General features: G+C 39.1%; 1 protein-coding gene across 1 annotated transcript in view; it reads right to left on the minus strand.

Annotated features, from left to right (window-relative positions):
- LOC136240385 (uncharacterized) overlaps positions 1–13,489 on the minus strand; it is a 40,463-nt gene extending 26,974 nt beyond the window's left edge. Inside the window, exons 1-2 of the mRNA XM_066031351.1 lie at positions 13,308–13,489; positions 5,730–5,825 (exon numbers count right to left, since the gene is read on the minus strand). Coding sequence (XP_065887423.1) covers positions 5,730–5,760 — 31 coding nt within the window. The 5' untranslated portion in view covers positions 5,761–5,825; positions 13,308–13,489. The remainder of the gene's footprint in view (positions 1–5,729; positions 5,826–13,307) is intronic.
- Positions 13,490–23,020: the final 9,531 nt, after the last annotated feature.

The following is a 23,020-nucleotide window of genomic DNA, read 5'->3' on the forward strand; positions in this document are numbered from 1 at the left end:
AACTTGATTTTAATATCTCATTGAAAAACAGTTTGATAAATGAAATTCAATGTTCAACCATACATACAGTAATTTAAAAGTGCAAGCGTGGATCCTTATAAACTAGCTAGCTAGTCACTACGTACACTGCTGTTTATACAGGTCTATGCTATGCTAACTATGTAGTGTGATGTAGCTAATTGTATTCATTTGCCTTAGTCTTCACCCAAGGACTTTACCAATCAGAAAACTAACTTATCAGGGAACCTTCAAATGTATGCAGGACACTTCAATATAATACTCTTCTCATTCACTGTAGCTGGCTACGTATATGCCATAATCTTGGCTACTTATGACCAGAACAATCTTCAGTGCTTTCAACTGTGCTGAGATTCACACTCTAGTTTAGTAGCTACTTAGTTACTTCACTCCATATAGATGATTTGGCTACCACACTACCTTCCACATCCACTGTAACAACTTTGGGGGAACAATTCACATCCTATCTGACCTATCATCACATGCTGTTCTAACACTGGAGGACAAAGTTCAAATAAATTGCATAGTGTGTGATCATGTGCCTACCAACTTTATTCCTATTGTGGAAAAGGTGTGCCAAGTGATTAACATACCACTGTTTGTATGGCTTACCTTGTGTAAATATGCACTCGTATGGGTTGTTTACACCCTTGCAAATCTATGACATGTCCATTTATAAGCTACAAGATTCGATTGTGGGTTTGACTTATCAGGTAACTGGAAGTGCTTGAGATTTAGGTGAGCATGTGTGTGAGCTGGAGATTTGCCTAAAATGTGTGAGTCACACGCCTAATGCGTGTGGGCATGTGACTTGGTAGGTTTGTTCACCCTGACATTATTAATGTTAGAATTCTTAATGTAGGTATACCAGATCCATTTTTCCTGATGCCCACACAAAAGAAAAAAAGCAGTCTGGCTATGCGAGATTGTACACCCTGTTCTGGTCTAAACGTGGGGCGTAAGCTTTGATCATATCCGCAAGAGGCTGGGTTTATATCCGTCCCGGACCACTAAGCTGTCATTTTATTGGCAAACCTTGCACGATGTATAACAAATACCTATTTCCTTGCCTATTCTTTGAGCTAGCGCTAAGCGTAAAAACGTGGTTTTAGCCACTGCATATAGAAGTAGGGATGTCAAACGGGTTTTTAGAAGTGTAGCAAATGCATGAATACATGCTTTAGCCACAGAATCTTGTAGAGCTTGAAAATGTTGCAGATTGATTGATTGATAGGTTTGCCACCTTTGCTTTTGTAATAGCCAGTAATTGTAAAATAACAAATAGGCAGTTCTCCAGACTTTTATATTGAGCACCATTGGTAGCCATGGTACAAAACAAAAACAAGTGACGTATGGGTGATTATGTCACTTTGTATTATCAATTACATAACATTGCCAAGACTCTAATAGAAAAGTTAAAGTTGTATCTTGGACTGAAACCACCCTATCAATAAACTGTTACACTGTTCCAGAGGCGTAGCCAAGGATGGGCATGGGCAGGCATTTGCCCAACCATCACAAGTAGCTTAAATGTAAGCTAGATTCACACAAGGATTGATGGCAGTGCACAAAAACCTGCTTTAATAGTGTACACCTTATTTGTTGAACCATGACTATGAATGAGGATCGAAGTATACAGCCATATCATGTGACTTATTTGACGGAAAATCCCTTGGAAAGTGCCTGAAAACACCTAATGTAGGTATATGTGACACGTATGGTTTAAACTCCAATTTTAAAATGGAGTCGAAGTGTAGTACGTAGTTGATAGTACTGTGTTCATTTAAGCTACAATGCTAGAGAAAATAAGCATCAGTTGGATTCAGGGGGAGTAAGAAATTTCGATTCAGTGGACTTGTATAACATCTTTTTGATTAAGAAGTGCTGTATAGAATCTACTGCCAGTGAAGTCGAGTGGAAAACGGGCGAATGCTCTTCTAGAATATGCCAAGGAAGTTGATGGAACTGGGGATAGAGGAAAGGTCAAGTCATTATAAAGTGTCACATGAGTATCATCATAGCAAAAGGGATAGAACAGATTAGAGATAAGTGTTGAGCATTATTCTAACATAAAAGATGCCGTTACATGGAAAAAGATCGAAATACTTTAGTAGAACAGTCACTAAAGAGGTATGTAATTTTCTGGCAATTACCGGTATCTGTATCAGTGACATTTACTGCTAGTTGTCGGTATTGGATCGGTAGGTATTTTTCTGTATCAGTAGAGCGCTACTGGTGAGTTTGTTATTTGCTTGTTGCGCACCAAGGAACTAGTCATTATCTATGTCTACATATTGTACTTAAAACAGTTTGACTATGGCAGTGCCAGTGTTTAAAACTGAAGGAAGCATGTTCTGGCTGACTAGAGGAGGATAGCAGTTAGAGCTAATGCTGAAGTGTGGAGTGATTGGACAAAACCAAAATCAGTGTGGCCAGGAGTGCAGCAGAGGCTGTGTTTATTAACATGAATAGTTGCTGTATCACACATCACAATAAGTGATTCTACTACAAATGTTCAAAACTTTTCTAGTTGATTGTGGATGAATATGTTGGAGTACAGTTGAGGGGAAGGCTCGATGAATATTACCAGCAGTGATGACCTAGTAATATAAAGCAGCTACATAGTTATGATTAGCTGTAATAATAATACTACACTGTATGTTGGTTAGCTCATGTTTGGGTCATTAATCTTTCATGCAATGTTGAGCATTTTGCATGTGTCTGCCCCCCCCCCCCCCCCCCCCTCCTTCACCTTCCAGCTGGCTACGTCACTGGTTTGGGCAATTAGAAACAGTAGAAATAATAGAAACGGAAAGTGGAAATGTCATGTAAACGTACCAGAGTAAGACCCTTGTTTAGCAGCCACCTCCTAAAGACCACCTTTCTATAAAGACCACTCAGGCTACCCTAGCCTACCACCCCCAGTACTGGCTGTCAAGTGCTGGACAGCGGGATGGTACCAGCTACTGAAACAATTCACTTGAGGGTGCCAGACTCAAGGCAACCCTTGGAATAGGCCAGATTGACCATAGATAGTACCAGATGACTAGTCGATGACCAATGACACCATAAACACATCACAGCAAATTTTAACAAAGAAAAATACTACCGACATAGAACCCAGAATAAACAGCGACTGTGATTCACGTTCCACTTCTCAGCCAACACAGATGCAAGTTTCCAAAGAAAACAAAAAAACAGTAGGTCCCATGCCTCCAGTGGCTGCAGAAAACTTCATTATTTCAATCTACAGGCATGTGAGAAGTTGTCTGAGTAGTTTCAATTTAATACCCACCACACAAACACTTCTTTATGAGTCTACGCCTTAGCTTAGACTGCAAAAGGCTATCCTCACATATCCTAATGTATAATTTTTCACAACCAACATATCACTCTGTGCATAAAGTATAGCCAATTAACTAAACAACTATAATAGAAAACCAGCCTTGGGTACACACTACAGTGTACCTGCTAGAAGTAATGTGATTGCCCTTCATTGGATGAATTCAGCAAAGAAGCATGCAGAATGGTAGGCATTTAATGGAAATTCCTACTGGGTATTACCTTGAACAGTGTACGTGATGCTTTTAACAGGTCTAAGAAGTTTAGGGCTTTGCTAATCAATATCCACCCTAACTGCAGTGAACATTACACAGAATTCTCAACCGTGTAACAGGCCCTTTATTCCGCCACACACACACACACACACACACACACACACACACACACACACACACACACACACACACACACACACACACACACACACACACACACACACGTTGATGAAAAACGTCTTATTAATTATTAAGACAATATGGTATACAAACATGTACAGGGGCCTAGACTCAGTGTTACCATACACTGATAGCCAAAGAGTGATCAGTGCAGGAGCCTTGGCAAGACTTACATTAATAAACTTACAGTACAAAATTAACTACACAGTAACAAGTTCAGGTTAAGAGGTCCAATAGATCCCACTCCGGGGAAGCTCTAGAATTGAAAATTCTGTAAGAGCAAAAGATAGCAATACGAGCAGCCTGCTCAAACAGTGACCGGACAATTTTCTTTGACACACAACAAGCAGTAGCCACTTCACTACACACACACTACACACAGTGGTCTGAAACTATAAATCCGTTTAATAATAAATCAATCCCAATTAATTAGTATCACATGTGAGAAAGAAGTCAGCTAAGAATTGGGTAGTGCTGAAAAACTGAGTCAATCCTCACAGAACGATAGTAACCCGAAACACACAACCATCAACGGTAGACTACACATTAATATTGTTCATTTCCATTCTTAACATTAACAGTCATTTACGAGGTTTTCCAAGTTTGACTACACATGGTATACATCCAAGATCTGCGAGATGGTACTCAAGGTGATTACTCTGGCAGGTATCGTGTGAACAAAATTAGATTCAATCATATAATACTTGTAGTCTCGCCCAGATACTCTCTCTTTGCTAATCTTCCTAGATACCATTTAAACTTTTCACAGGCATTTTCATTACAGAACCACACAGTGGTGGAACGGATTACCTAATGATGAGAATTCAGTGTTGCTATTCAGTATAACAACAATCTTTCTGTTTTCATGTAATATTTGTTCCTTAAAGTTGTGTAGCAGCACCATCTCATATTACTACACAGCACTTAAGCCTAGCAACTGCTAGACAACCCTACTGTAAGTTGTTGCAATATTGTTTTGTTTTGTATTTGTGTCCACAGGCATGTATTTGTTGCATCCATGTGTTATGTTTTGTGGTTTGCTCAGCTATGTGTATTTGTCTATATTGTATGCCGCTCAGGCAAGGAAGAACAATAGTTGTTGATTGCCAGAGGGTATATTATAAATGGAGCTTTCAATCTTGTGTCATAAGTATAGTATTTGGATAATAACCAACATTGTGTACCATACATAGTAGCACAAGCCCATCATACAACAGCTACCAATGCTAGTAGTTTATAGATAAAAATAAGTGGTATTGAACATTTGCAGTGTCAGCTACTCAGCAATGTAGATGACTACATGGCCATACAGGTGTACTTGGATAATCTCATTAACCCATGGCCAGTACACTTACATATACTTGTGGACCTGACTTGCATTTTAACACCAGCTATACATTTGTAAATGGACCACTGACAACATAATATAGTTTCAAATTCATTGTAAATTGGTACCGTATATGACCGTATTAAAGCCGGGCTCAAATACACGCAGGGGCTCAAATATACGCCGGGTACAGCTAGGAGACTGTCATACTAAACGCCGGGGCTCATTTAAACGCCGGGGTGCTAATGATATGCACTGAAAGGGGTTCTAAACTCGTGTCAGTTGCTACCTATAAAGTGATGTCTCGTCACCACTCTTATGATGTCTTGTCTTGTTCGACTATGCCTTCTCTTCTGGTGATGGCCATAGCGTATTTATCGTGGTCATTGTCATCTTTCCACCCGACTTCCAATGTTTCACCCAGCAGAGGAGTCCAAAAGGGTTTATGTACGTGATGGGCTATGGATTTCGTATTTCGTAGGTACTTGTACTGACACCTGTCATTCTCAACGAGTGGCTAGTAAGAAATAAACGCCCGGGTCCAAATTAACGCCGGTCTCGTTTAAACGCCGGGTCAAAAATGATTTATAGGAAATAAACGCCCGGGCTTCTATACGGTCATATACGGTAATCTATGTTTTACTTACTTGTTTCTCCACTGGGAATATTGGATACCATTTCAGTAGCAATGAAACTACATAAACCACTTGAAGTTCACACAAGTAGCCAGCTCCAGGTATATTCTAAACAACAGTATACACACAACTAGTAATCAGGTATAATCTAGATAGCTACACAGCAGTATACATCAGTTATCAGTACCACACTTCGCCAAATTCTCAGTTAACCGAACCACAGAAATCACTGCTCTATTATAGTGACTGTTCTATTAGGGTAGTTGATAATACCAAAATTTAAAAAAAAATGTTTTTAATGCTATTTTGAGGTTATTTATACAAAGTTTCAAAGATGTGGGCTTTTCAGACTTATGGACCACCCCTGGACCTAAGGGGTTTGGATAACTGAGGTTCCATTGTACCAGAAAAAAGCTATCTGTGTTAGAAGATACTTAATCTAGCGGCCAGGAATGTTAAAAAGGGTTTAGGGCCACACCCACATACAGTACAAGAGGAAACCTTATCAGTGAAGTCTACCCAGACCAAATGGCTTTATAAATCATCAAACTGTATCTAATTGGAAGATTCTCCTGTATTAAGCTCTGCACACAGGGGCAAGTTCTAAATAGAAATGACCTGTAAATTGCGTATAGCACCTGGTATCATGTGATACTCATATGCTAGGGCTGAGCGATATTATCATTTTAACAATATATTGCAATATTTTGAAAGTATTGATATTGCGATATTTTGTTATTAAGAATCCTTATAAGTAATAACCTAGTTACCCCTGCAGAGAGGTGTGAACACCATAACATAACCTCAAAGCATGTGTTACAATAACTGCAGAGGAGGTAGGAAGCACACACGTGAGCCCTATGGTTTTGTACTGAAAAGCTCAACTGACATCCGTTGACACAAAATTCCACAGAAAAAGTTAGAATGCTGTAAATGAATATCAACTGTGTAATAAGCCCCATTAAGCCCCGCCAATTAAAGTAGTTTTCTTTTTGTGAAAGAATTATAAACCACGTAAGATCTTGCGGTTGGCCATATGGTGCGGGAATGTTGTCATCTGTGAGTGAACAGGGCGAACAAGGCCCTAGAGAGAGTGCCTCGGAGAATCCAAGCCATGATAGCACTGTGCAGAAGCTTCCAAGAAGCTCACCTACGCTACTTACTCCATGAAGGCACCCAAAAACGAGTCCCGTTCAGAAAACTGGTGGTTAGTGATGATAGAACTGTAGCATCATTGGTGCCAATAACTTTCGCCTATGAAACAGAAGGTGGATGCAATGATGGGCCTACAAAGTCTAAGGAGCAGTGGTCAGTAGACAAACTGAAGGCTCTGACTGAATTTGTTTTATTCCACACGTCTGGTGAGAGTTGGCCCACTCACAAGCAGGATGCTTTTTGGAAAGGTGCCAGTGAATTTGTGAAAAGTAGAGGAAGTGCTGTCAATGTTGTGAGAAATGGTAGATGTTTAGATTGTTAATCATTTAATATAATTTAGCCATCATAGCTGGTGCTTGCCGCAGCAAAGTTACTACTTGACTAGTGAAGAGGTATGTTGAAGCAAGCTGTGCATACAATTATGCTTTCTTTGAAACAGATACAAATCACCAAAGGATGCAGAATCAATCTATAATGTTAGAGCACCAAATTTACACCAGGTGTGATCCTCCGGATCCATGTAATTCAAGCAATGTTAACTTTGGTGTGCAAACTGATGATATAGAGGTCCCTGCTCTTTTGCACGTGTTTAGTAAGTTACCAGTAGACACACAATTGCAAGTGTTATCCATACTGTTCTCGTCATATCTATCAGCTACTTCATCTGTGTCAGTTCCAGACAACTTTCTGTGTCGTGCAGCTGCAGCCATGATCCACTTGCATCATGGTGGATGTACTAACGTATTGTATAATCTTGCTAAAGGAGTAGGAACTCTGAGACAAGACAGTAGTGATACTCAATTTCCAATTAAGTGCATACCAATGAGCTTAATTGAGTATGTTACTCAGCTTTTTTGCTGCTGATAACTTACAACAGGTAAACATATCAAGTATACTATGTTACAGAATAATTATTTTCATGCAGATCAGTTGTCCAGCAGATTATGTCATGGCAACAGACCATGTACTACCACTTTGACCAGAAATGGCCCCGACTGCATCGTGGGCCCATGTGGGTGTGAATTTGTCTCCTGATACTCAAAAGTGTGGCACGTAATTAGAATACGATGAATCTATAACCAAACGTAGCTCATCGATATGTTGTATGTTCCATAAGATAATATAAATGAGATTACACATACCTAGCCACTTTACTAGGTGGTCATGATAAAGAGGTAGCTATTGTACGAGTGTTGTATCCTTGACTAGTGTTCGTAGTTACATCCCTTTGTTTTGATTTATGTAAGCATACACATAATCCCTACTGAATTGCTTATTACACATGTTCTTCAACCCAAATAGGCACTTGTCAATGTCCCTGCTGTGTCAGACAGAACATTAAGATATGATTTTGCTGCCTGCAAAACTACATTGGATTCCCGGATACAGGTATATGTTGTATCCTTGAAAGATGATACTTAGTGGTGGAGGATATTGAAGGTAAACGTTCTTGACAAAGCAGCCAAAGTCAATTCAAACCGAGATTCATAGAAGTGGCTTAAGGCAGACGGTTGTGATGTACTTAAGGGGTTGAAAGAGTCAATAAGGATAGAATGGAGTGGAGATGTTGACTTGGCAGATGGCTCTCTCCAGATGCAGCATGAAAAGTACAGACAACATTTGAAACATGCGGGAAGGTTGGGCTTAACCATGCAAGTGCTAAAGAAGAGTTAGAAGAAGTTCTAACATACTTAAATAAAGATTTGGAGTTTCTTCACTCAGGTATTGTGCATGTATAACATAAGTACCGTACATATTTAGATTTCATACCAAATGTTTAGAGCTAAGTGATGCAAATGATTTGTACTCTGAGAAACTGACACATGCAAAGCAGAGTGAAAAGATGGCATGGAAGATAAAGGAGCTCGAGGAACTCAATGACATAAGGAGAAAACTGTGCGGTGATATTACTCTCCTGATGGTAAAAATTGAGAATGATGACTCTATTTGGACAGTTGAGAACGTCCCAGATCAGTTACGGGTTATCCGACAAACTCTTATCACTTTCATTAAGGGATTGACAAGATACCAGCGAACTGCTGCGACACACATCCTGGTCTTTATGATCAGTGATGAAACAAGGATGAAGCCATATGCACTGCCTGTGCAGTGCATATCATAAAAAGGTTTGGCAGATGCCAAAGTATGTGATCTTGCAAATGATGCAATCAGTGAGATGTGCAGGCAACAAATGAAAGTTGCAAGTGAAACTTATTAGTGTTAGTATTGTATGCATGCTACGTTTTGTACTTGAAGTTTTATACAGTATGTTTGCTTTAATTTAGGTTTCGTAACTGATGGGGAATGGAATTCTCTCCATAGCAGAGGCAACACAAGGCCTTTGTTGGTATTACAGATCCATGCTGATGTTAGGGCAAATTAAGTATTCCAAAATGGCTCTGAAAAAAATTGGCTGGGATGCTTACCTCATTGTGGAGTATAACCTGTGAGTGCAGAAGACGCCAAGTTGGATGACATTATTGAACGACTGAGGTACTGTAACAAACAGTGCCTTCTAATTATGCAGAGAAAATCCACACTGATATATTCTTTGGAGTAGCTGAGAGCTGACTGCTGGATTGCACAGACCAGCAGTAATATTCCCAGTTCTATCCACTGAATCAATGATAAAAGAAAGGATTAAACACACCTGGACAGACGGTGTTGTGTTTCGTTTTAACAGCACAGAATTAACGTTTCTTGTATACAGGTAAATATGAAACTAAGGCTGAAAAGCTTCGATCTATTTTGGCCCAACTGGAGTTTCAACACCAAATTAATAACTGGCATACCTTTCAAGGACCACCTCTATGTACCAGAAGTACATCCTATAACTGGAGTTGGGTTTTGTGAACGTTAAGATGATGGACAAGTATTCAAGGTATTGTTATACATTTCAGTCCAGATTGATAACCAATTAATTTTCTTTCAGTAAATTGGTCAAAGTCTTAGGCAGGGTGGTCCATGTGACATACAGCTAGAGAGGTTTGAGGAGGCTCTGCATGATATATCATCCAGTTTAAACTATTCAGTCCTTTCTGGAATTAGATTGGCCATTATCTGAAATGCTGAGGTGACCTTCCCTGTCATTACCTTCACTAGGGATATCGGCAGACTCTAGCCAAGTCCATTTCCATACTACAAAGACCTTGCTGTCTTCGATAAGATTATAATCAGTAGTATCCATAGACTTGCTGAATTTCTCTGCCTATTAAATGAATAACAGTGTAGCTAACGGATATTTAACAGAGTCACTTTACATTGAAACATTCTATATGAAGGGTGGAAGGGTATAAACACACCTCGATAATAAAAGCATTTTCCTAGCCGTGCTTTAGCTTGGAAAATGCAGGTAGGGGATAGTCCATATCATCACAATCTTTTGCAAATGCATCCGAGATTTGTAGGTTTCCAGCTTCGTCTTGGTACTGAATTTTGACCTCCACCAGATTGGCACTGTATACAGGGAAACTAGGGGTTACATAGCTTATTGTATTTCCTTTGGATAGAACAGTAATAATCGTAATATCATCGTCTTCCACATTGTCTGTTGCCTCCTGCGTCACTGGACCCGCCATTATATGCAAAATGCAATTACTACAAAAAAAAATTTGATGTGCTTATTACGCTTCCAACCTTCTCTGCAATAACTGTTACTGTAAACAAGAATGATAGTGGCTAGTTTGATGTTACCTTTAAAGACTTCCTGCAGGAATACTGAACTACGTATGTAGCACCAGCTATGATTGACGTATTTGAAAGTATCGTGACCTGTTCAGTATCGTGACTTTAGTACTGATCGATAGTGCTGGGCAGTATTGAAAAATAGCAAAATGGTATATATACCTTCCATAAAAAGTATTAAAGTATTAATAAATATCAAGGTATTAATGTTAAAGCCATTAGTATTAAAGTAGCTGCCATTTTCCTCAACAAAAGCACCATATACATCATGGTAGCTCAGCAAACCTCACCACAAACCTCAGATACAAATTACCACAAACTTGTTTACATAGTTTGGTTAGCTGACTACATCACCACCTGCCTACAAACATTGTCACATGTCTGCTTACCTTCTAAATATGGGATGAAATAAACCCACAAGGAGACCATAGTACCCAGATGGTATGGCAATATTAAAAAAATATATAATAAAAACAGGCAGTATCAAAACCTGTATGGTTTAACTATCACAGATTACTAACAATATTGGTATATCACCAGCTCTATCGATTGATATACTAAAATGGCAGTATCGCTCAGCCCTATTATATAGCAGCGCAGAAATTTCTAAATGTGAATGATCACCGAGTGGTGTACTGTTGATTTCAGCCAGTGTTTATTCTAAGTAGCACATACACAATTGCCTTTATCTAAAAGAGAAGTAATTGTATCTACTACAACCAGTAGAATATCTTCTGTAGATTTTGATTTTATTAAATTAATAGACTCCGATATATGTTCAACATAGCCGAACTTCCATACAGCAGGATGAGAACAACTACATACAAACACAAGATCTGCCATGGTGATAAGCTCCTTGGTGAGTAAATTAGATGATGCAACATACAGGAGCCTGGTAGGGTTGAATTGGACGTAGTGTTTCTTTTCAGAGAAGGTGAGCAAAACATTTCATAGCCTGCAATACTCATGGTTGGATTGACGTACATTGTGATAAATTAACTGAATTCCCACTGGAGAAGAGCATAAAACATTAAGGGTGAAAGGTCCATGATTAATTCCAGATTGCTGGAAGCTGTCCTCATCAACTGTATGTGGTAATAGAGTGGTTGCAAAAATAATTACATTAGAGGCACTTAGAAAAACGTGTGACAAGAATCCATTGCCACAATGCATGAAAATTGCATATTCAATTTGACTTCCACAACTCAACTATGGATAGCTTAGATACTACAGTGTTACATTCACCTATTATAAGGTATTAATATACTAAAAGGATAAGAGGGTAGCTGGTCTAGAATCTGAAATTATGATAAAATTCCACTTTTTGCTAGCATGCTCAAGAAGCCAGATGCCTATTCACACTTACCAATGTGTTAAAAGAGTTTTTCTGACATAATTATAAAGAAAACAGTTTAGCCTCGCCATTTCAACACCCGTTTCAAAAAAGCGTGGGCGAGTACACACTATTTTCAAAATGTAGCCGTTGATGTAGCCACGAAGCAGACCAGCTATTCTCTCACTACTCTAGCATGTTAGTACCTGATAAGACGATTACAATAACAGGAAAATAAAACACACAATTTTCCCAGCAGCTGGCTGTATAAATGCCACACGTTTTAGTTGAATGTTGCACCTGTGACATCACATGCAACCGTTCTATTGTCTAAATAAACAAGCTGGACAAACCCATGAAAACTCAGGTTGGGATTGATACTGACTGCATGTAGCTGGTGTGAATAACTCTTGCAGAAAAAAGATGTACTGCACTTGTAGACTATTACTGATCGTAAATCGTCGATATATTGTGATTACAATCATCGTTATTGCGTTCACCAGCGCTACACTACGCTGTTGCCATGATCGTGCATGGCAGCCACACCCTTTCTGTGGTTTAGTATGACGGATATAGTACAAGCCAAACATGGTCATGATACACATTTACTCGCTCTCTGTTGTAAACCATAAATCACTGCTTATCCACACGTTAAATTATTGCGTACTGTCATTGGATGGTTGGAATTTAATAAACAACCAATGGTGATGACGCGTGGGAAAAAGTTAAGCATATTGATTCAATTAGCAGTGTTCAAATAGCACAGATCACACTTCACTTACCTTTTTCAGCAGCTCAGTATTTTTTTTCACCGGTTAAAATCACTAAGTTCCGTCCACAGGCCTAGGGTTTGTATGTCGTCCTGCATTTCATTAATATAAACGAATGTCTCACGTGAAAATCAACCAATGAAAGGCGAACACATTGGAAGGAGTGGCAGCAGACGCTTTTCAAATTTTTACGAGGTATTTGATTGGTCATTTTTCACGTGATTTCGCTAACAATAAATCGCACAATTATTATTCTTATTAATGCTTTACATATACTAACCCCAGTTAGTACATCAGCACTGAAGGTTTGACAGCAACATGTCCTGCAGCCTTTTCAACCCCAGGATTTGATTAATGCTTATAGGTAATATCAACACTCCATTAATCTATTTAGAATTCTTTACTACACTGCCAGAGATGCCAACCTCTGAACAATTTTAGGAGTGAGACCTCAAATACTACCAGTAATGTGGACCAGACTCCAGTGCAGCTCCAGGATTTTTTGGTAGTGAAGACCACTGACCACTGACAACATAATACAATTTCAAATTCATTGTAAATTTTAATAATGGCAATTCAGGATAATTTTGTGCTGCTTCACAAAATTCACATGAATTGTCATTATTAAAATTTTTACCATTAACCTACCATCACAGCCATTTCTTGGCCGCCACCTTGTATTTCACATCTTTTTTCACCATAGCCTATTTGAGGGCCGCACACTTTTTTTACAGCTTGGCTGTTTTGGATTAGATTTCATTTCTTTTTGTATTTGTATACCCCAAAGCCAGCCATAGGCCGGCTTTGGGACCTTTTAACCTATCTTTTTTTCTTTACCACAGGAAGAAGAAAAGATGAAATAGATGTACTTCAAATATTTTACCAGTAAATGTACAAATTATATATATATAATACATAATATTATATTGATTACAGAAATCTCCATGGTGGTTCTTTGTAACTGAACACTCTACAAGGTGACTTCTTCTAGATGCTCTCTCTACAGGGTGAATTGTTTGCGATCTACAAGGTAACTTCTTCTAGCTGATCTTTCTACAGGGTGATTTGTTTGTAGCTGAATTCTGTACAGGTGATTTGTTTGCAGCTGAGCTCTTTACAGAATTGTTTCTTTGTAGCTGAACTCTCTACAAGGTAACTTCTTCTAACTGATCTTTCTACAGGGCAATTTGTTTGTAGCTGAGTTTTCTACAGGGTGATTTCTATGCAGCTGAATTCTCTACATGATGGTTTCTTTGTAGCTGAACTCTCTACAAGGTAATTTCTTCTAGCTGATCTCTCTACAGGGAGATTTGTTTGTAGCTGAACTATCTACAAGGTAACTTCTTCTAGCTAATCTCTCTACAGGGTGATTTGTTCGTAGCTGAATTCTGTACAAGTGATTTGTTTGCAGCTGAGCTCTTTACAAAATGGTTTCTTTGTAGCTGAACTCTCTACAAGGTAACTTCTTCTAACTGATCTTTCTACAGGGTGATTTGTTTGTAGCTGAACTATCTACAAGGTAATTCCTTCTAGCTGATCTCTCTACAGGGTGATTTGTTTGCAGCTGAGCTCTTTACAGAATGGTTTCTCTGTAGCTGAACCCTCTACAAGGTAACTTTTCTAGCTGATGTCTCTACAAGGTCACTACTTTGTAGCTGAACTCTCTACATGATGGTTTCTTTGTAACTGAACTTTCTACAAGGTGACTTCTTCTAGCTGATCTTTCTACAGGGTGATTTGTTTGTAGCTGAACTCTCTACAGGTTACTTGTTTATAGCTAATCTCTTGAATTCTCTTCAGGGTTACTGCTCTATTATGATGACTGCTCTATTAGGATGACTGCTCTATTAGAGTATCTCGATCTCGCACTTGCTGCACCAAGTTGGATTTCGTGTTATAACTCCGTGGCTTTAAGTCTGATTCTTCTACACCATTGAAGAGCCTTTCTAAGATGATTACTACATCTGTACAATGATTTTCAAAGCATTACCCGAAGCGGTTTATCTGGCAGGTGTGGCAAGCAGTTGTTTTTTCAAATTAGCTAATCTCGATTGCATAATTGTTACACACTGTTGGTTTTTTCATTGTATCTTCCTGGTTTTTAGCTTGATTTCTTTCAAACCACAAAAGGTTTGAGGTTCAATAGTTAACCTATTCACCCACCGATTTTCGGCTTCTTCCCATACACGCTTTACCCTGTAGGCGTGACAACATATTGGTGTTATTTTTTGTGAATAATCGCTCATAACTCTTTGCCTGTTTATGGTATTCCAGCCAAAGTTGGTACCGAGATGCACCGTTATACCCCCATTCTCTGTGCCAAATTTCAAGGCAATCGGATAAGGCGTTCGAGTTTTATAGCAGTTTTTGTAAGTGTGCGACAAGAGGAAGAAAAATAAGAAGAAAAAAAAAACGAAGAAACTAAGCCAATTTTTGAAGTCGCATATCTCGGGAACGCGTGAAGCGATTTCGTTCAAATTTGGAATGTGGAGTACTGAAGTTGGAGGAAGTTGGTCCACAGCAAAAATCGTCTTGTTTCATCAAGGCAGCACAGAGCTACGAAGGTGCGAAAATTGCATTTTCTTTCTTCCTGTCAATATACTCACGGGTGTTGCGCGCTGGCTTCTTGGGCCGCACGATATGTCTTGATACATCAGTTATCAGTACCCCACTTCTCCAGATTTTCTCAGTTAACCAAACCACAGAAATGACTGCTCTATTAGAGTAGTGACTGTTCTATTAGGGTAGTTGATAAAACCAAATTTAAAAAAAATGTTTTTAATGCTACTTTGAGGATATTTATACACAGTTTCAAAGATGCGGGTTTATCAGACTTATGGACCACCCCTGGTCCTAAAGGGTTTGAGTAACTGAGGTTCCATTGTACCAGAAAAAAGCTATCTGTGTTAGAAGATACTCAATCTAGCAGCCGGGTATATTAAAAAGAGTTTAGGGCCACACCCACATACAGTACAAGAGGAAACCTTATCAGTGAAGTCTACCCAGACCAAATGGCTTTATAAATCATCAAACTGTATCTGATTGGAAGATTCTCCTGTATTAAGCTCTGCACACAGGGGCAAATTCTAAATAGAAATTACCTGTAAATTGTGTATAGCACCTGGTATCATGTGATACTCATATACTAGGGTTGAGTGATATTATCGTTTTAACAATATATTGCGATAGTTTGAAAGTATCGATATTGCGATATTTTGTTATTAAGAATCCTTGTAAGTCATAACCTGGTTACCCCTGCAGAGAGGTGTGAACACCATAACATAACCTCAAAGCATGTGTTACAATAATTGCAGAGGAGGTCGGAAGCACACGTGAGCCCTATGGTTTTGTACTGAACATCTCAACTGACCCCCATTGACACAAAATTCCATAGAAAAGTTAGAATGTTGTAAATGAATATCAACTGTGTAATAAGCCCCATTAAGCCCCACCGATTAAAGCAGTTTTCTCTTTGTGAAATAATTAGAAATCACGTAAGATCTCGCGGTTGGCCATATGGCACGGGAATGTTGTCATCTGTGAGTGAACAGGGCGAACAAGGTCCTAGAGAGAGTGCATCGGAGAATCCAAGCCATGATAGCACTGTGCAGAAGCGTCCCAGAAGCTCACCTACGCTACTTACTCCACGAAGGCACCCAAAAACGAGTCCCGTTCAGAAAACTGGTGGTTAATGATGACAGAACTGTAGCATCATTGGTGCCAACAACTCTCACCTATGAAACAGAAGGTGGATGCAATAATGGGCCTACAAAGTCTAAGGAGCAGTGGTCAGTAGACGAACTGAAGGCTCTGACTGAATTTGTTTTATTCCACACGTCTGGTGAGAGTTGGCCCACTCACAAGCAGGATGTTTTTTGGAAAGGTGCCAGTGAATTTGTGAAAAGCAGAGGAGGTGCTGTCAATGTTGTGAGAAGCGGTAGGTGTTTAGATTGTTAATCATTTAATATAATTTAGCCATCATAGCTGGTGCTTGCCGCAGCAAAGTTACCACCTGACTAGTGAAGATGTATGTTGAAGCAAGTTGTGCATACAATTATGCTTTCTTTGAAACAGATACAAATCACCAAAGGATGCAGAATCATTCTATAATGTTAGAGCACCAATTCACACCAGGTATGATCCTCCGGATCCATGTAATTCAAGCAATGTTAGCTTTGGTGTGCAAACTGATGATATAGAGGCCCCTGCTCTTTAGCACATGTTTAGTAAGTTACCAGTAGACACACAATTGCAAGTGTTATCCATACTGTTCTTGTTTTATCTATCAGCTACTTCATCTGTGTCAGTTCCAGACAACTTTCTGTGTCGTGCAGCTGCAGCCACGATCCACGTGCATCATGGTGGATGTACTAACGTATTGTATAATCTTGCTAAAGGAGTAGGAACTCTGAGACAAGACAGTAGTGATACTCAGTTTCCAATTAAGTGCATGCCAATGAGCTTAGTTGAGTATGTTACTCAGTTTTTTTGCTGCTGATAACTTGCAACAGGTAAACATATCAAGTATACTATGTGACAGAATAATTATTTTCATGTAGATCAGTTGTCCAGCAGATCATCGGTCATGACAACAGACCATGTACTACCACTTTGGCCAGAAATGGCCCCGACTGCATCATGGGCCCATGTGGGTGTGAATTCGTCTCCTGATACTCAAAAGTGTGGCACGTAATTAGAATCTAATCCAAAACAGCCAAGCTGTAAAAAAAAGTGTGCGGCCCTCAAAAAGGCTAGGGTAAAAAAAGATGTGAAATCCAAGGTGGCGGCCAAGAAATGGCTGTGATGGTAGGTTAACGGTAAAAATTTTAATAACAACAATTCAGGTGAATTTTGGTGCCGCTTGGTCAATTGGCACAAAATTCACCTCAATTGTCGTTATTAAAATTTTTACCATTAACCTACCAACACAGCCATTTCTTGGCCGCCACCTTGGATTTCACATCTTTTTTCACCATAGCCTTTTCAAGGGCCGCACTCCTTTTTTTACAGCTTGGCTGTTTTGGATTAGATTTCACTTCTTTTTGTATTTGTATACCCCAAAGCCGGCCTATGGCCTGCTTTGGGACTTTTTAAACCTGTCTTTTTTCTTTACCACAGGAAGAAGAAAAGATGAAGTAGATGTACCTTAAATATTTCTGATTTTATCAGTAAATGTACAAATTATATATATAATACATATATTTATTACAGAACTGTCCATGGTGGTTTCTTTGTAACTGAACACTCTTCAAGGTAACTTCATCTAGCTGTTCTCTCTACAGGGTGATTTATTTGTAGCTGGATTCTGTACAGGTGATTTTTTTGCAGCTGAACTCTCTACATGATGGTTTCTTTGTAGCTGAACTCTCTACAAGGTAACTTCTTCTAACTGATCTCTCTACAGGGAGATTTGTTTGTAGCTGAACTCTCTACAGGTGATTTGTTTGCAGCTGAACTATCTAGATGATGGTTTCTTTGTAGCTGAACTCTCTACAAGGTAATTTCTTCTAGCTGAACTCTCTACATGGTGGTTTCTTTGTAGCTGAACTCTCTACAAGATGACTTCTTCTAACTGAACTCTCTACAGGGAGATTTGTTTGTGGCAGAATTTTCTACAGGGTGGTTTCTTTGCAGCTGAACTCTCTACATGGTGGTTTCTTTTTACTGTAGCTGAACTCTCTACAAGGTAATTTCTTCTAGCTGATCTCTCTACAGGGTGATTTGTTTGTAGCTGAATTCTATACAGGTGATTTGTTTGCAGCTGAGCTCTTTACAGAATGGTTTCTTTGTAGCTGAACTCTCTACAAGGTAACTTCTTCTAACTGAACTCTCTACAGGGAGATTTGTTTGCAGCTGAACTCTCTACATTGTGGTTTCTTTGTAGCTGAACTCTACAAGGTGATTTCTTCTAGCTGAATTATCTCTTTCTATAGTTGCATGAATTTCCTACAAGGTAACTTCTTCTAGCTGATCTCTCTACAGGGTGACTTGTTTGTAGCTGATCTCTATACAGGTTACTTGTTTCTAGCTGATCTCTTGAATTCTCTTCGGGTGACTGCTCTATTGGGATGACTGCTCTATTAGGATGACTGCTCTATTAGAGTATCTCGATCTCGCACTTGCTGCACCAAGTTGGATTTCGTGTTATAACTCCGTGGCTTTAAGTCTGATTCTTCTACACCATTGAAGAGCCTTTCTAAGATGATAACTCCATCTGTACAGCGATTTTCAAAGCATTACCCCAAGCGGTTTACCTGGTAGGCGTGGCAAGCAGTCGTTTTTTATTAGCTAATCTCGATTGCATAATTGTTACACACTGTTGGTTTTTTCATTGTATCTTCCTGGTTTTTAGCTCGATTTCTTTCAAATCACAAAAGGTTTGAGGTTCAATAGTTAACCTATTCACCCACCGATTTTCAGCTTCTTCCCATACGTGGTTTACCCTGTAGGCGTGACAACATATTGGTGTTATTTTTCGTGAATAATAGCTCATAACTCTTTGCCTGTTTATCGTATTCCAGCCAAAGTTGGTACAGAGATGCGCCTTTATACCCCCCTTCTGTGTGCCAAATATCAACGCGATCGGATATGGCGTTCGCGTTTTACAGCAGTTTTTGTAAGTGTGCGAAAAGAGGAAGAAAAAAAAAACGAAGAAACTAAGCCAATTTTTGAAGTCGCATATCTCGGGAACGCTTGAAGCGATTTCACTCAAATTAGGAATGTGGAATGCTGAAGGTGGAGGGAGTGTCCACAGCAAAAATCGTCTTGTTTTATCAAGGCAGCACTGAGCTACGGAGGTGCGAAATTGCTTTTCTTTCTTCCTGTCAATATACTCACGGGTGTTACGCGCCGGCTTCTTGGGCCGCACGACACACTACCGTGTGTCTTGATACGATGAATCTATAACCAAACGTAGCTCATTGATATGTTGTACTGTATGTCCCATAAGATAATATAAATGAGATTGCACATACCTAGCCACTTTACTAGGTGGTCATGATAAAGAGATAGCTATAGTACGAGTGTTGTATCCTTGACTAGTGTTCGTAGTTACATCTCTTTGTTTTGATTTATGCAAGCATACACATAATCCCTACTGAATTGCTTATTGCACATGTTCTTCAACCCAAATAGGCACTTGTCAATGTCCTTGCTGTGTCAGACAGAACATTAAGATATGATTTTGCTGCCTGCAAAACTACATTGTATTCCCAGATACAGGTATATGTTGTATCCTTGAAAGATGATACTTAGTGGTGGAGGCTATTGAAGGTAAACGTTCTTGACAAAGCAGCCAAAGTTAATTCAAACCGAGATTCATAGAAGTGGCTTAAGGCAGACGGTTGTGATGTACTTAAGGGGTTGAAAGAGTCAATAAGGATGGAATGGAGTGGAGATGTTGACTTGGCAGATGGCACTCTCCAGATGCAGCATGAAAAGTACAGACAACATTTGAAACATGCGGGAAGGTTGGGCTTAACCGTGCAAGTGCTAAAGAAGAGTTAGAAGAAGTTCTAACATACTTAAATAAAGATTTGGAGTTTCTTCACTCAGGTATTGTGTATGTATAAAATAAGTACCGTACATATTTATATTTCATACCAAATGTTTAGAGCTAAGTGATGCAAATGATTTGTACTCTGAGAAACTGACACATGTAAAGCAGAGTGAAAAGATGGCATGGAAGATAAAGGAGCTCGAGGAACTCAATGACATAAGGAGAAAACTGTGTGGTGATATTACTCTCCTGATCGTAAAAATTGAGAATGATGACTCTATTTGGACAGTTGAGAACGTCCTAGATCAGTTACGGGTTATCCGACAAACTCTTATCACTTTCATTAAGGGATTGACAAGACACCAGCGAACTGCTGCGATACACATCCTGGTCTTTATGATCAGTGATGAAACAAGGAGGATGAAGCCATATGCACTGCCTGTGCAGAGCATACCATAAAAAGATTTGGCAGATGCCAAAGTACGTGATCTTGCAAATGATGTAATCAGTGAGATGTACAGGCAACAAATGAAAGTTGCAAGTGAAACTTATTAGTGTTAGTATTGTATGCATGCTACGTTTTGTACTTGAAGTTTTATACAGTATGTTTGCTTTAATTTAGGTTTCGAAACTGATGGGGAATGGAATTCTCTCCATAGCAGAGGCAACACAACGCCTTTGTTGGTATTGCAGATCCATGCTGATGTTAGGGCAAATTAAGTATTCCAAAATGGCTCTGAAAAAAATTGGCTGGGATGCTTACCTCGTTGTGGAGTATAACCTGTGAGTGCAGAAGGTGCCAAGTTGGATGACATTATTGAACGACTGAGGTACTGTAACAAACAATGCCTTCTAATTATGCAGAGAAAATCCACACTGATATATTCTTTGGAGTAGCTGAGAGCTGACTGCTGGATTGCACAGACCAGCAGTAATATTCCCAGTTCTATCCACTCAATCAATGATAAAAGAAAGGATTAAACACACCTGGACAGACGGTGTTGTGTTTCGTTTTAACAGCACAGAATTAACGTTTCTTGTATACAGGTAAATATGAAACTAAGGCTGAAAAGCTTCGATCTATTTTGGCCCAACTAGAGTTTCAACACCAAATTAATAACTGGCATACCTTTCAAGGACCACCTCTATGCACCAGAAGTACATCCTATAACTGGAGTTGGGTTTTGTGAACGTTAAGATGATGGACAAGTATTCAAGGTATTGTTGTACATTTCAGTCCAGATTGATAGCCAATTAATTTTCTTTCAGTGAATTGGTCAAAGTCTTAGGCAGGGTGGTCCATATGACATACAGCTGGAGAGGTTTGAGGAGGCTCTGCATGATATATCATCTGGTTTAACCTATTCAGTCCTTTCTGGAATTAGATTGGCCATTATCTGAAATGCTGAGGTGACCTTCCCTGTCATTACCTTCACTAGGGATGTCGGCAGACTCTAGCCAAGTCCATTTCCACATGACAAAGACCTTGCTGTCTTCGATAAGATTATAATCAGTAGTATCCATAGACTTGCTGAATTTCTCTGCCTATTAAATGAATAACAGTGTAGCTAACGGATATTTAACAGAGTCACTTTACATTGAAACATTCTATATGAAGGGTGGAAGGGTATAAACACACCTCGATAATAAAAGCATTTTCCTAGCTGTGCTTTAGCTTGGAAAATGCAGGTAGGGGATGGTCCATATCATCACAATCTTTTGCAAATGCATCCGAGATTTGTAGGTTTCCAGCTTCGTCTTGGTACTGAATTTTGACCTCCACCAGATTGGCACTGTATACAGGGAAACTAGGGGTTACATAGCTTATTGTATTTCCTTTGGATAGAACAGTAATAATCGTAATATCATCGTCTTCCACATTGTCTGTTGCCTCCTGCGTCACTGGACCCGCCATTATATGCAAAATGCAATTACTACAAAAAAATTTTGATGTGCTTATTACGCTTCCAACCTTCTCTGCAATAACTGTTACTGTAAACAAGGATGATAGTGGCTAGTTTGATGTTACCTTTAAAGACTTCCTGCAGGAATACTGAACTACGTATGTAGCACCAGCTATGATTGACGTATTTGAAAGTATCGTGACCTGTTCAGTATCGTGACTTTAGTATTGATCGATAGCGCTGGGCAGTATTGAAAAATAGCAAAATGGTATATATACCTTCCATAAAAAGTATTAATAAATATCAAGGTATTAATGTTAAAGCCATTAGTATTAAAGTAGCTGCCATTTTCCTCAACAAAAGCACCATATACATCATGGTAGCTCAGCAAACCTCACCACAAACCTCAGATACAAATTACCACAAACTTGTTTACATAGTTTGGTTAGCTGACTACATCACCACCTGCCTACAAACATTGTCACATCCCTTATGAAAATTTGCACGTATATTTACATGCAAATGCATGTAATCAAATGCATGTGTGTGCATGTTAGTATTTGGCCCGATTGCACACGTGCATTTCCATAGCTGTTGCATGTAAACACTTGCATGTGTGCCATTGCATGCGTGCAACTTGTGAGCAGTTTAGCAGCTGAGCGACTGCATGTATGCAGCTTGCAAACACTGGCTATTTATTTCATATTTGTATATCTTTTAAATTTGTAATTCACATCTACAAGAAATGCATGCAATACAAAACTACAAGTCAGTTACAAGCCACAAACTGTCTGTTTGACCTCACTGCACACAATTTTTTCACAAAGATGATCTTTAGTTGAGCTTTGTCCAAAAGCAATGTAGAAATTGATACAGGTCCAAATGCTCTCCCGCTTCTTGTCTGCTTTCAATTGTACATTTCTGTAGTCTTTAAATCAAAGGTTAAAAGTTATACTCCT

Source organism: Dysidea avara, chromosome 1 (genome assembly GCF_963678975.1).
Source record: "Dysidea avara chromosome 1, odDysAvar1.4, whole genome shotgun sequence".
NCBI lineage: Eukaryota > Metazoa > Porifera > Demospongiae > Dictyoceratida > Dysideidae > Dysidea > Dysidea avara.